Here is a 16,094-nt window from a genome sequence, read left to right as displayed (position 1 = left end):
CCTCGGAAACACCCCAGAAAGGCCCAAGGACAGCTCGGCTGAACTCAAAAAACCTCGGAAAGGCTCGGAAACTGAGTATTTATTTACAAGGTTTTCCAAGCATTTCCGAACGGCTCCAATTGGCTCCGCTCGGCTCCGGTGCCCCCCCACCTCAGGCCAAAAGCGGTACTGCACACCGCTTTGGCTTGAATCCTGCTCGTTTTGCGAGACAACACTCGCACACTGAGTTAGGATTTTTCAAAATACAGTGCTCGTATTGCGAAACGCTCGTTAACCGCGTTACTCGCAATCCGAGGTTCCACTGTAGAATTTATCTTTTTTTTTTTTTTTTGTAGAACCTCCTTTTTCACTTTTTAATTTTGTGACAATGTGGCTTAAGCTAGTGTTAATAAAATAGTCTTACCTGAACCTTGAAGTCTTTATGATGTGAGAGTGATTTTTCTTTTCCAGCAACCAAACAAATGGTGTTGTCTCATTTATATTGTGTTTTATTTTCAGCCTTACTAACTCAAATATATTGACTTTCACCGTCAAGGCTGCTTTGTAAGTGTAGTTTGAGATTTTCAAACAGTTTAAGTCCGTACTTTGGTTAGTGGAGCTGGAAACCTACAACAGTAAAATTATACAAATAAAAGGAATGATATTGCTTTTTAACACATATATATCAAGTGATCTCTTCTGTATAGACGTTTATGGTAAAGAAACAATATTTGTAAAATTAAAGAAGTTTGGGCAACAGATGTACATGTTACCCCTACAATATACTGTTGTCATGCTCCCCAGCAACAGCTTGTACCAATGACAGGATCACTAGTGTTATACAGGCCTAATGCCGCGTACAGACGGTCGTTTTTTGCGATGAAATAAAACAACGTTTTAAATCATGAAATAAAACAACGTTTTTGAAACTTAATTTACAAAAACGACGTTACCTACACACCATCATTTTTTCAAAATGCTCTAGCAAAGCGCGGTTACATTCAGCACTCTTTTCCATTGAAGCTAGCTTCATAACTTGCTTCTGAGCATGCGCGGGTTTAGAAACGTCGTTTTAAACGTCGTTTTGCCCACACACTATCATTTTAATTGACACAAAAAACAACGTTTTGAAAAACGACACAAAAAATTCAAGCATGTTCGAATTTTTTTTTTGTCGTTTTTCAGAAGACATAAAACAACGTTTTCACCACACATGGTCATTTTAAATGACGTTTTTAAAAACAGCGGTTTTTTTTCATCACAAAAAACGACCGCCTGTACGTGGCATAAGGCAGTTCTTAGATTATGCGATTGTCTTTCCTGCGATCACGTCTGTGGATCTGTGTTCTCCCAGTGGTATCGTTTTTGCGGTGAGGTTTTGATGCATTCCGCCCCCCCCCCCCCGCCTTTTTTTCTTCACCTTAAAGCGGGGGTTTTCACCCAAAAAACAAGTATATAACATTACATTCAGTATACCTCAAACATGTACAGTATGCCGTTTGTTTTTTTTGGGGGGGGGTGTACATACGGTATTATCGGTATTTTCCTCCTGGCTTCCGGGTACTTACTCCCGCGGGACTGGGCGTTCCTGTGCAGTGCCGCAATGTCATCTGGGACTTCGCCCATATGATTGACGTGCCTGAGAAAAACTCCCACCGGCGGATAAGGCGCAGGAACGCCCAGCCCCGCGGGAGTAAGTACCCGGAAGCCGGGAGGAAAATACAGATAATACCGTATGTACACCCCCCCCCCCAAAAAAAAAACGGCATACTGTACATGTTTGAGGTATACTGAATGTAATGTTATATACTTGTTTTTTGGGTGAACCCCCGCTTTAAATAAGGTACAGTTCAGTGCAGAAAAAATGCAGCGTGTTCTACTTTTTTTCTGGAACGCAGTGGAACTGGTGTGAACTACGCCATTGAAAAACATATAACATACTATCCATGCTTTTTTGATGCAAAAAACTCACTGGACTGTATGTAAAGTGAACTGGCCCTAAGCAAGGTAAAATTGTGGCAAAAGCTCTGTAAAATCGATGCAAAGTTGCAGGCATTTTCGGCAGCCAATATATGCACTTTTTTTCTTTCGGCACAAAGCTGAAAACCCTATTTTCGCTCGATAATTTTTAGCGGCCGAAATTCCAGTGCATCACTACTACAGTACATTCATCTCAGTCCCTGCCCTCAAAGAGATTACTATCTAAGGTCCCAAACTCACATTCATACATACTAGGGCCAATTTAGACAGAAGCCAATTAACTTGCCAGCATCACTTTCTTTGGAAGAAACCCTGAGTACCCAGAGCCAGTGTAAAGCATCACATTTTGATTCAGTTTTAGTCATAGTCTTTTCACTGCCATTTTAGTTTTAGTCTTATTTTAGTCATCTAAATTGTTTTAGTTTTAGTCTCCAGTACATTTTAATTTACTAAAATTGAATGGGCTTAGCTAAATTGTAATGCATTATTTAAGTGTAGCACCTCTAGAGTGCTAGAAGTAGTATTTTTTGGTAAAGGGAAAATTTCCAGGCTGGTTTGGTGGCCAAGTCTGGGTGTGTTTTGATGATCTGGATTGGGAGTGGCTCAGTGCAGTGCTGGGCGACTCACAGGTGGTGTCACTGGGAATTCCCACTTCTTTCCAGAACATTCTGGTACTTTCTGGAAAGAGAGGTGGAGAGGGGAGGTGGAGCCACCTGGGGTATTCTAAAGAGACCTGACCAATCTCCAACTTGGATTGGCAGGGGACAGGCCTTCTTAAATAGGAGTTGATTGGGTGGAAGAATGAAGATGGAGTGTATAGGGGAAACCTAGAATGGGTCCACAAGGCATGGCATCAAGTCATCCACAAAATACACTACTGGTTATAATCTCAGGCTGACACTTGCTACATGATAGGTCCCTTTGGCCTGTAAAGGTTTTGGTCACCCAAAAGTTATATTTTAATTAGTTGTAAAGCCTAGAGGGCTTAGTTATTACCTTTCTTATATATACTTCAACAGAAAGATTCCCTTGCCATAATTCCTGAGTTTGTTCCTGTCCACTATGGAGTTTGAGCTGTTTTCTATGACCTATTGTATGTTCCAGCATCTCCTGTTGCGTTCTCCATAATATAAAACAGATTTAAAAAATGTAGCCGTGAGTGGAAAAAGTCAGACGGAATTTTTCCATCAGATATTTCGACTTCCATCGGAAATTCCGACGGACTTAGAAAAAGAACATGTTTTCTTTTTTTCCGATGAAAAAAAATTCTATCGGAAATTCTGTTCGTCTGTATGGAACTCCGACGGAGAAAAAACCACGCATGCTCAGAATCAAGTCGACGCATGCTCGCAAGAATTAAGCTTAATTTTTCTCGGCTCGTCGTAGTATTGTATGTCACCGCATTTTGGACTGTCAGAATTTGGTGTGACAGTGTGTATGCAAGACAGCTTGAACAGAATTCCGTGAGAAAAATCAGTCGGAGTTTATGCCGGCGGAAATTCCGATCGTGTGTACGGGGCATTAGCGTTACCAGAAAAGTTTGCTTTTTTTCATGTTGTTCTTAGTTAAGGGAGGCATGGTCATATTACTAACCTCTAATTCAGTCTCGGTGTCTTCTTTTTCTTCATAGTTTCTCATTAAATAACATTTGATGTCTGCCGAGTTTTGGATAGTGACCGCAAAGATGCTGAAAAAGATAGCAGCTGGAAAAAAGAAAAACAGAGGTATAGATCACCGTTTACTGTTTTCATTCTTTATATTTCATCCTTTGCAAAAATCTTATTTTTACCTCAGGTTTCCCACTGTACCCTGCGCTACAAGATATCTTATTTTTACCTTAGGTTTCCCATTGTACCCTGCACTACAAGATATTTAATTTTTACCTCAGGTTTCCCACTGTACCCTGCGCTACAAGATATCTTATTTTTACCTCAGGTTTCCCATTGTACCCTGCACTACAAGATATTTTATTATTACCTCAGGTTTCCAACTGTACCCTGCGCTACAAGATATCTTATTTTTACCTCAGGTTTCCCATTGTATCCTGCACTACAAGATATCTTATTTTTACCTCAGGTTTCCCATTGTACCCTGCACTACAAGATATCTTATTTTTACTTTATGTTCCCCATTGTTCACTGCACCTCAAGGTGTCTTTATTTTTACCTTGTGTTTCAAGTTGCATGTTACACCACAAAATGTCTTATTTCTACCTCATGTTCCCTATTGTATGCTTCACCACATCCTTCTCATCCTGTTCTTATTATATACTTATGTCAAGTGGTTCGAAGGACAGCAACTCTTTATTCCCCCCCTCCCCCTGCAAGTTTAGACACCTGTACCACATAATAAAATGCTTGGTGTAAATAGAAGTCAGTAAGCTCTACTAGTGTTAGGAGTGTAAAGCTACCAGCAGACATTAGATGGTGGTCAGACCTGCCAGAGTGACCCATAACATGTATGTTTGCATTGACCATCAATGCTGCATACACACGATTGGAGTTTCCAACAAGAAAAGTTTGATGTGAGCTTTTGGTTGCTAATTCCGACCATGTGTAGGCCCCATCGGACTTTTTCTGTCAATATTTCCGACAGCAAATATTTGAGAGCTGGTTCTCAAATTTTCCGATGGGAAAAGTTCTTGTAGGAAATTCTGATCGTCTGTATGCAATTCCGACGTGCAAAAAAATAACGCATGTTCGGAATCAATTCGACGCATGCTCGGAATCATTAAACTTAATTTTCCTCGGCTCGTTGTAGTGTTGTACGTCACTGCATTCTTGACGGTCGGAATTTTGCGTGACCGTGTGTTTGCAACACAAGTTTCAGCCAAAATCCTGTCGGAAAAAAATCCACGATTTTCTTGTCGGAATTTCTGATCGTGTGTACACGGCATAAGTGCATGTTTAAACCAACAAAAACATGGTATGAAAGCATCAGGTAGCTGAGGTGCACAGGCCATATGAAAATATACATCTCAGAAGGTCCTCAACCTAAATAAAAAGGTAGATTTTTCTTTTAGCATTTGATGCATTTTGTGGGAGACCACCACCTCTCATATTAGACAGATTGTGTAACACACTCCTGGCCAAGCTGGCTCTTCAAAGTGCTCACGGTGAAACAAATATGACACTTTTTTCATTTTTTTTCTACACTACGGTCCCGCCTTTTCTAAGTGCCCTTCTTTTAACTGTGTTTGGGCCACCCTCAGAGCAATTGAGTGCAACCACTTTTCTCCACATGCCAATTTCTTAGGTTGCGCACATCACAGTATGTGGTGTCTTGCAGCCTCACCAGATGTGAGATATCTTTCTCTACCTTCATTTTTTTTTTCCTTGACCACACTCACGTTGTTACATCAACAATACTACACCACAAGGGTTCTCCTGTCTGTTTTCTAACATATTTTTCTTTCTGCAAGTCTCTGATTTACATTATCTGCATTTTGAGAGATGATCAGTTTCAAGATTTATGTTTAAACCACCAGAGTTGAAATAAAGCCACCCCAATACTGGCATATTTTGGGAAGAAAAAGCTGCTTTTGGTAGCAGATTCTCAGCATAGAGAACATTTTGGCATACAATTGAAATTTTTGGTGCTGAACAGGGACCTGTTTTGACACATACTGACAGGAACCTCTCAGGACTGAAGCATGTCATACATTGTACATATCTCCCAGCTTTCTGAGATAGGAATGAGGGACACCTATTAGAAAATGACTGTCCCACCCCCTTATTGTACAAAAAAAGTTTTTTTTTTGTATGTGGGATGAAAGGGGATGAGGATGTATGGTAATGTAAGTTGATTGGATGGTGTATATGTAGTTTTAATGACAATGAGATTTTTGTAGATTGATTAGGATTCTGTATATTGAATAATAAGCAGACACAGATATATAATGTAACAGAATCCTATATAAATGCTAAAACTTTTTTTGTATTAAAGAAAATGTATAATAAAGACAAATAGAAAACAATGTGGACTCAGGGGTGCAGGACAGCAGTAACGTGTTACATGTTACACACTGAATACAGGTGTATCATGTTATAAAAGGGGGAACTTATACTTTAAAAGGTTCAAGCATTATGTAGCAGTATGTAGCACAAACAATTTGTTGATAAAATACTTATGTTTACCTTTTTTTTATTCTTTATTGCATATTATTTGCTGATCTTCTACAACTGCTTTGCAAGTATTTCCTGTCTACGAGCAATAATTACAGGGTTGGTTTCTTGACGGTGACAAAAGTGGCCCATGCCTGCATCATGTTTGTAGAAACAGCCACTTGTAGTCTCCACTGACAGCCCCATTGACAGCACAGGATCACAACTGTGAGATAGCAATGGAGCATTGTCCACCCATATCAGGAAATGCCTGATCGAGCACTTTCATAGCAGGATCACTGGGCATAATTTTTATCTTTTTTTTTTAACAAACAACAATAAATAAAGGTCAGACGCTACTATAAATACAATAAGTTAATTAAACTCAATTCATAAATGTATGTGCAGTAAAGTATAAAGTCCAAAAAGAATCCAGGTGCCAAACTTTGCCCAACACCACAAGATGGTGAATTTTCAAATACAGTAGGCTTCTTCTTATTTATTCCTTCCAGCATAAACACCACTACGCGTGCTAAAAAAAAATGCGCACTCACCACCAATATTAATCTGTGATTAAAGAAAGGTCAAAAGCGATTGGTTTCCCATTAGGATTTTCAGACAGAGCAAGTCTGATAATCTTCCTCCCCTTTCCAACAACTATTCCCACCATCGTTGCCTGTGATGGAGACAGTGGTCCAGCAGCTGAAGTGAATGGGGTAGGTTAAGGTAACTTCTTATACAAAATAGAGGCAAAATATGTAGCTGCTCTCTAAAGCACATCCTACTATAGATCAGGGCTCTACAGCTGTTGCGGAACTACAAGTCCCATGAGGCATTGTAAAACTCTGACATTCACAGACATGACTAGGCATGATGGGAATTGTAGTTCCTAAACAACTGGAGGGCCATAGTTTGAGGACCCCTGACCACACCACCACATGACTATCACAACAACGACCCATACCCATTTGAGGCAACAGTGGTATGCACCAGGGGTTCGCCTGAACCATCCTTTTGCACAGTTCCCCAGCAGTTCCAGTAAAACAGCTTGAGGAAGCCACATCCTATTTTTCAACACCCAGTTATGCTTGGCATAATCATCATAAATCAGGTGTAACCATAAAAACTGGCGGGCTTCCCTTCTAGAGCTATTTAGAGACGCTGCTTCAACAGTCAAAGCATCAAGCTGCTGTTGGGCAGATCATCTTTCCTGTTTAAAAAATATTTAACTTCCTGTGGAGGCTACAGGCTGGGAGATTGGGTTTGAAAAACCTGTAATGTGATCTATAAGGATAATGATACTATTTGTGTACATGACCTCATTTTCTAATAACAAACACAACAAGGACATCTTAAAAGAGCCCAAGTGCTAAAGGGACACTTATAATTTTCTCTTATATGAAAGAAAAACAGTTGAAAAGAGGAATGTATATATAATTGCAAGGGACCTGTTAAGCCTTATACACATGATCGGATTTCCATCGGACAAATCCGTGGACTTTTGTGCGAAGGGCGTTGGCCGTGAACTTGTTCTGCATACAGACGGCAGAACTTTTTCAGCCAAAATAAACAAAACTACAGTTTTTTCTGCTCTTTAGCGCCACCCTTTGGGCAGCTTCTGCTAATGTTGTCTGATGGTTAGTATTGGTTCAGCGCGTGGTTGTACTTTGGATTTTAGTCCGACGTACTCGTGTACACATGATGGGATAATCTGACGGAACACATTTGTTGTCAGAAAATTTGAGATCATGCTATTCCACGTTTGTGGTCGAAAATTAGTCCGACGTACTCGTGTACACATGATGGGATAATCTGACGGAACACATTTGTTGTCAGAAAATTTGAGATCATGCTATCCCACGTTTGTGGTCAAGCAGTGTCAAAAAATTTGATGGGTGGGAAAACAACACAGCAAACCGGGTTACACCCCAAACAAAACCGGAGTCACTCAACGGAGGAACTCCAATCTTTAACTGCCGCCTATAACTCTTGCGGCCGAAGGAGGCATCCGAAGATGCACCCACATCCACCTTGTAAAATTTTGAGAAGGTGTGGATTGACGACCAGGTCGCCACCTTACAAATCTGTAAGACAGACGATTGGTGACAGAAAGCCCAAGAGGTACCAATCGCCCTGGTCGAATGCGCCGTGACCTGAAAGGGAGGCGCCCGCCCCTTTAGGGCATAGGACTGGAGCATGACTTGTCTGATCCACCTAGAAATGGTGGCCGACGAGATCCCCAGACCTTTTTTAGGACCAGTCACTGACACAAACAGTGAGTCCGACCTCCGGAACGGAGCCGTAGCAGATAAGTATACTCGTAGGGCCCGAACCACATCCAGGGAATGTAAAGTGGCCTCCTCCTGGTTTTTCAGCTGAGGACATAAGGATGGAAGAACAATGTCCTCATTAATGTGAAAAAGCCGAAACAACGTTTGGGAGAAAAGATGGCTGAGGCCGCAGCACCACCTTATCCCTATGGATGACCAAGTAGGGAGCCTTGCAAGACAAGGCCGCCAGTTCAGACACCCGTCTGATCGAGATAATTGCTACCAGAAAAACCACCTTCTGTGACAGAGTCAACAAGGGGATCTTCCGAATGTCCTCAAAAGGGAGCATCCCGAAGCACCGAAAGGACTAAATACAAGTCCCATGGGGGTAGTGGATGGCGCACCGGAGGGGCCACATGCCGGACCCCCGTACAAACGTACGCACCAAAGAGTGCGACGCCAAGGGTCGCTGAAAGCAAACAGCCAGAGCCGAAATCTGACTCTTAACTGTACTTAAGGCGAGAGCCTGATTCACTCCCCGCTGTAAAAACAGCAGAATCCTGGGCACCACGTATGTACGAGGGTGCCATTTCATCGCCTCACAAAATAGAGATGTAGGCCTTCCATGTACGATGGCAAATTCTTCGTGAAGTAGACATCCGTGCACGCAGCATGGTAGAGACCACCGAGCCCAAAAGGCCACGGCCTCTCAGTTCCTGGCTCACAACAGCCACACCGCCAAAGCCAGTGACTGTAAAGCAGGGTGGAAGATCGGACCCTGCGCCAGAAGATCTTCTCTCAGGGGTAGACGCCAGGGGGCGTCTGCCACCAGACGCACCAGGTCCGCGGACCAGGAGCAGATTGGCCAATCTGGGGAGATCAGGATTGTTGGAATCCCTCCGGCTTCCACTTTGCGCAGCAAGCGAGGAAGAAGCTTCAGAGGAGGGAAGGCGTAGATTAGGCGATAGCGACCCCAAGGTGCCACCAACGCGTCTGATGCGTCCGCCCACGGGTCTCTTGACCTGGCCACAAACCGTGGCACCTTCCGATTGAGACGGGATGCTAGAAGGTCCACGTCTGGAGTGCCCCACTTTTGGCACAGACTCTGAAACACCTCCGGGTGGAGTGACCACTCTCCTTGGTCTAGTGTTTGGCGACTTAGGAAGTCGGCTTGCCAATTCTGTACACCCGGAATGTACACGGCCGACAGAGCCGGAACGGACCTCTCGGCCCACCGAAGGATGTGCAAGACCTCCATCGCTGCAGCTGAACTCCGTGTGTCCCCCTGATGATTGAAGTACGCCACGGCCGTGGCGTTGTCGGACTGGATCCTGACCGGTCGGCCCTGCAGATCCAGGGATCACCTGGCAAGGCACAGCTTAAATTGCTCGGAGCTTCAGTATATTGATTGGTAGGCGGGACTCCTCCTGAGTCCAGCGCCCCTGGGCAGACTGGGTGCCCCAAACGCCCCCCCCACTGGAGGGGCTGGCATCCATCGTGATCACGGTCCAGTGGCACGGCAGAAACGACTTCCCGGTCCGAATCACCAGAGACGCCAGCCACCACACCAGGGAAGACTTGACCAGTTGACTCAACTGAATCTGGTACTCCAGAGATGACGGGACCTTGTCCCAACGTGACAGAATTTCCTTCTGTAGCACCCTGGTGTGGAATTGGGCATACGGAACCTCGCAAGAGGCCACCATCAGACCCAGAACCCTCATGCAGAATCGAAGAGATGACCACTTCTGGGTCGACAACTGCTGCACTGCAGATTGCAGAGTCTGAAGTTTCTCCGTTGGGAGAAAAACTCCCGCCTCCGCGGAATCCAGAACTAGTCCCATGTATTCCAGTCTCTGAGACTAAACTAACACTGACTTCTGGATATTCAAAAGCCAGCCAAACTCTTGGAGAGTCTGACACGTGATAGCCACGTCCTCTTTTAAACCTGAGCCTGAAGAAGCTCGCAGGAGAAGGTCATCCAGATATCCCATGATAGCGATCCTCCGCTGTCTCAGCAGGGCCAGTATCGGGGCAAGCACCTTCGTGAAAACCTGTGGTGCCAATGCCAAGCCGAACGGGAGGGCCACAAATTGAAAATGGTCCTCCCCGACCGCAAAGCGCAGAAACCTCTGGTGCTTTGTGCATATGGGAACATGTAGGTACGCGTCCATGATGTCCAAGGACACCAGGAAGTCCCCCTGATGGAGTGCTGCTATTACCGAGCGAATCGACTCCATCCTGAATTTATGCACCTTGACAAAACAATTGAGGGCCTTGAGGTCTTGGTTACTACGAACAGATTGGAGTAAAACCCCTGAAACCGTTCCAACGAGGGAACTGGTACAATCTCTCCCCTGACCAGAAGATCCTGGACAGCCCCTGACAGGGCCTGCCGGCAAACCGGAGGAAGCTGGAGGTAGGAAAGAAAAAATTTGTTTGGTGGACAAGAGAGAAACACTATCTTGTACCCCGAGGAAAATACTTCGCAAACCCAACAGTCGGAGAGAATAGACCTCCACCGAGCCGTGAACTTGTGAAGCCGGCCCCCCACCCGAGACACGGGCGGGGGCAGACCTTCATGCGGAAGCAGGTTTGTCCGCAGGCTTGAGGCTTGCGGAATCAGGGGCGCTTTAGCCCTGCAGCGGGCGCCTTAGCACCTCGCAATCTTTTTCCCACCGCACTGGGCGCACAAAAAAAAATGCTTAGGGGTAGTAAAAGAGGGCCCTTGCCTATGACGAGGCTCCTAGCCCTTCCCAGACTGTGGGAGCAGTGTGCTCTTACCACCTGTGGCATCCTCAATGATGTTATCCAGGGACGCCCCAAAAGGCCGTTCACCCTTAAAGGGCAAATCCACCAAGGCCTTCTTGGAGGATTGGTCCGCAGACCAGAATGTCAGCCACACAAGGCGGCATAGTACCACTGTATAGGCGGAGGCTCTGGAAAGCAAGGGAAGCGTATCCAGGGCTGACTCCCAGACAAACTCTAGACCCTGAACCAATTGTTCAGCCAGGCCCTTGCAGGTCTCGGAAGCATCCTGCTCCTCCAGCTTCTGCAGCAACAACTTTTGCCCGTTCAGTCAGTGTCTGCGACACCAGAGACCCGGTCACAACCGGTCTCACAGCCGAACCCACAACTGAACCCACAACTGTGAACAACTGTGAGCGGGCCACAGCCTCCACCCTCCTATCAGTGGGGTCCGTAAAAGCGGGAGCCCCTTCCACAGGCAATGTGGTGGCTTTACTCAGTCTGGACACGGGAGTGTCCACTGATGGAGGAGAGACTCCTCAAAGGGATAAAGGACCGCAAATTTTTTAGGAACAGCAAAAAAACTTTCTGTGGCGTGTCCAATCCATACATAGCAATTGCTCCAAACATGGAATACAGGGAAATACTCTAGCGGTGCTGGGCGGTTTTGCGGAACCCAAAAGAAACCGGCACATCCGGTGCCCCCGCCATCCTCAAGTTTATGAGTATCACCACAGAAATAAGGCAAATCCCCTATCATGTACTGACCCTGGGGCAGAGTCATCCTCACAGTCCGTGTGGGTTAAGCCTGCATCGTCTGACATGACAGACCAGATCTGTGTCAGAGATATCCCCAGAAGCAGGCTCAGGGAGGGGGCGCTTTTGTACCCCCCCTCTGGGCACTAGCTGCTTCACCGACATTGCCTCAACAGATGCGGCAGGGGCAGGGGGATTAAAGTATAATTAAGGCATTGCTAGGGCAGAAACAGGTCCATGTTGCCCCACCACTGTGTATTGCAAGGCTGAATACCCCACCGGTCACCTCCCGGCTGTAAAAATAGAAGGTGAAGCCTCTCAGGGACTCACCACCCCACCCGGTTGCAGAGAGAGCTGAAAACCCTAGGTGTGCTCTGATGTGCTGGCCGTGCTACGTCTGTCACCTCCGGGAAGATTTGCGGCGTTTTGCAGCGCTAAAACTGACACAAGAGGCCAAGACATTTCCAAGATGGCCGCCGTTGAGGTAAAAATCACCCGAAGACTACAGGAAAATGTAAACCGCGACCACGGCATAATGGCGGCTGTGGCGCATGTTTAAATTCCACAGTGATGCACCAAACACCTCACACTACACAGCAGCATACAGCAGCCCCCGCTATACACACAGGCCCCGGTGGTATTATAGAGACCCCAGAAGGCCCCCCCTCACAGCCGCTACCCAAAAAGGGGAAGGAGGGAGAAGAAATAAGGGAGAGAGGAAAGCAGGGTGAACCCTCAGTCGACCTCCCAGGGGAAAACACCAGCCATACCACCTTACCTGAGCAAGGGGCCACTACTTACCCGTCCTGCGACCACCGGCTGGAGGTATCCCAGACAGAACCAACGTCCACTAACGGCATGGCTGTCGGCCAGACACACTGTGACAAAGCCATAGAGACCGGTCATATGTGTGCCCTGGAACATGAAGTTCCCCGGCTGCCCCTGTAGCAATGGGGCCTGTCGTGGACGACCCAAAGCTGAGCTGAGGGCCGGCACACGCTCGATGGCCGAACATGGGGGGACTACAAGAGTCAAGACCCAGCCTGTCACCCAGTCGGCTGTTGATAGAAGAATCACAGGATTAAAAAAAGCAGGAACAAAACAATAAGGCTGCTAGAGCAGGGTGTGGGTTATACCACGCCCCCTTGGAGGAGCTGCACTGAGGAAAGTGTTGTTAACACTTAAAGTACTTTTTTTCTGCCTAACTCTCCTGGAAGGAAGCGGATATAACCCTAAGGTCAAAGTCTGCTGTGTCCGTCCACGAACGGAAGAGAAAACACATAGTTTCATGTATGTTGGCTGAAAAAATTCTGCCGTCTGTATGCAGAACAAGTTCACGGCCAAAGCCCTTCGCACAAAATTCCACGGATTTGTCCGATGGAAATATGATCGTGTGTACGAGGCTTTACGATGACTGTAGGTACCTTTAATTTTGTACGAATCATTTTCTCTGTGCCCCAATATCAAGACACAGATCAGATAAACCTTTGTTGCAATTACATCTTGAAACTTTTTTTTTTTTTTGGAGGGAGTGACAAACAACCCCCCGGACTGACCATTCGTGGACTCGGGCACTGCCCGAGGGCCCCATGCCACTAGGGGGCCCCATCAGGGTTGCCAGCATCAATAAAACCAGGGACAATATGTCACAAATCTGTGTTTTTTTTAAATCTGTCCCTGAAATATCCCTTACCAACATCCTTTTGGTCTAAAAAATCCCAAGATTATAGCTGCCCCGCCTCTCAGGTACCTTCTCAGTGTGTTTATGTGTATTCTGTGTGTGTGTGTACTGTGTGTGTATACTGTGTGTCTGTGTGTGTATACTGTGGGGCCCCATAATCTCCTATTGCCCGGGGGCCCCATAATCTCCTATTGCCTGGGTGCCCCATAATCTCCTTTTGCCCGGGGGCCCCATAATCTCCTATTGCCCGGGGGCCTCATAATCTCCTATTGCCCAGGGCCCCATAATCTCCTATTGCTCGGGGGCCCCATAATCTACTATTGCCAAGGGGCCCCATAATCTCCTATTGCCCGGGGGCCCCATGAGTTGTCAGTCCGCCCCTGCAAGTAAGACTGTTGTTTTTCAACAGAACACACCCTGCTGCCGATAGATCAGTTTACAAGGATGAGACAAACCAGTTAGCACTTGCAGGGGAGCTTACAATGATCGGCTTTTGTTTATTCATTTAAAACCTTTATCCCAAAAGGGGGAAAAAACTGTTGCTGTATCTGATTACAAAGTGTGAGCTTGAGTTTGGCTTAAATTTGTGAGTGTACTTAAATTGGCTAGTACATCTTAAGCCTCGTACACACGGCCGAGGAACTCGACGTGCCAAACACATCGAGTTCCTCGGCCAGTTCAGCCCTGAAGCCGCCGAGGAGCTCGGTGGGACGAGAGCTCCCATAGAACAACGAGGAAATAGAGAACATGTTCTCTATTTCCTCGCCGAGCTCCTCGTCGGCTTCCTCGGCCGAAAGTGTACACACGGCCGGGTTTCTCGGCAGAATTCAGCCAGAAACTCGGTCGGAAGCTGAATTCTGCCGAGGAAACTGGTCGTGTGTACGGGGCCTAACTCCTTTCCTCCAAAACTGGCAATTCTGCTGATTGATGCGCCTTCTGTACTCAATCATCTAGAATTGGGGCACTCTAATACAGGTGGGCTTAATACCACTTTAACTAATTTTAATCCTCTTGATTCTAGCTTTAGTAAAAAGATAGGAAAGTATATTATTTACTTGTTTTAATCTTTTTTCAGTTGCGTCCTGGTTTCTGGTCTAGGCCAAAATTATGCCATACATCCCTGGAGTCTTCATAGGTATTTTTATTTTTTTATCTAGAGGAGGGGAGGAGGGGCTTTCTAAGCTAAGCACGCCCATTCTGCACACCTCCCAACATTTTGAGATGGGAATGAGGGACACCTACTAGCAAACATATGTAGGCATAGGACACACCCCCTGCCACACCCCCTTAAAGGAGAACTAACCAAAAAAAAAGTTAATTAAAACTACAAGGGCTTTTTTACCACTACTATTCCTTTATAATGGCTTTTAAAATTTACAACTGCAGCAACTTAGAAATTGGATAAATGGTTTAGCACTGGGAAACCCTTTTTGAAAGATAAAAAGTGCATTTTATATACATCTATATAGATCAGACCAAAATGAGGGCTAAATGAGGAGGAAAGAGGGACACAGGAATATTTCTCCAAATCAGGGACAGTCCCTCCAACGGGGCTCAAGTCCTGCGGGAACGCGTGGGAACGGAGTTCCTGCACTTTTTTTACAGCAGGAACTCAGTTCCCTTTGCAGGACTAGAGCAGCCGAGCCGCCCGAACCAATCCTTCACCAAGCGGCGATTCCCAGCTCGAGTCACTGTCAGGGGCAGGCGAACCTTAGTAATCCTTTATGTTACTGGCCGCTTCCTGTATATGGATTCATCAGGTAGTGTGCGGGTATTCCGTCACTTCCTGGATGCCGCAATGTCTCCTGGGAGCCTTTGCCATTGTTCCCAGGAAACATTGCGGAGGTCTGCCGCGAGTTATCGCAGGATTTAGAAAGAACTTGTGGTTTATTTATTATGCATATGAGCGTATAATAAATAGAGATATAATTTTGCCCCTGTACAAATCATTAGTAAGACCTCATCTGGAATATGCAGTTCAGTTTTGGGCACCAGTTCTCAAAAAGGACATCGGAGAACTGGAGAAAGTGCAGAGAAGGGCAACCAAACTGATAAGAGGCATGGAGGAGCTCAGCTATGAGGAAAGATTAGAGGAACTGAATTTATTCACTCTTGAGAAGAGGAGAATAAGGGGGGATATGATCAACATGTACAAATATATAAGAGGTCCATACAGTGAACTTGGTGTTGAGTTATTCACTTTACGGTCAACACTGAGGACAAGGGGGCACTCTTTACGTCTAGAGGAAAAGAGATTTCACCTCCAAATACGGAAAGGTTTCTTCACAGTAAGAGCTGTGAAAATGTGGAACAGACTCCCTCCAGAGGTGGTTCTGGCCAGCTCAGTAGATTGCTTTAGGAAAGGCCTGGATTCTTTCCTAAATGTACAGAATATAACTTGAGTATTAAGATTTGTAGGTAAAGTTGATCCAGGGTAAATCCGATTGCCTCTCGGGGGATCAGGAAGGAATTTTTTCCCCTGCTGTAGCAAATTGGATCATGCTCTGCTGGGGTTTTTTGCCTTCCTCTGGATCAACTGTGGGAATGGAGTTGGGTGTATAGGATTTTACTGTGTTT

General features: G+C 45.7%; 1 protein-coding gene across 1 annotated transcript in view; it reads right to left on the bottom strand.

The window, feature by feature from the left end:
• FLT3 (fms related receptor tyrosine kinase 3) overlaps positions 1–16,094 on the bottom strand; it is a 155,446-nt gene that overhangs the window by 93,568 nt on the left and 45,784 nt on the right. The window contains exons 2-3 of the mRNA XM_040340472.1: positions 3,553–3,662; positions 404–606 (exon numbers count right to left, since the gene is read on the bottom strand). Of these exons, the coding sequence (XP_040196406.1) occupies positions 404–606; positions 3,553–3,662 (313 nt within the window). The remainder of the gene's footprint in view (positions 1–403; positions 607–3,552; positions 3,663–16,094) is intronic.

Source organism: Rana temporaria, chromosome 2 (genome assembly GCF_905171775.1).
Source record: "Rana temporaria chromosome 2, aRanTem1.1, whole genome shotgun sequence".
Classification (NCBI taxonomy): domain Eukaryota; kingdom Metazoa; phylum Chordata; class Amphibia; order Anura; family Ranidae; genus Rana; species Rana temporaria.
This window is presented reverse-complemented; position numbering and strand designations above follow the sequence as displayed.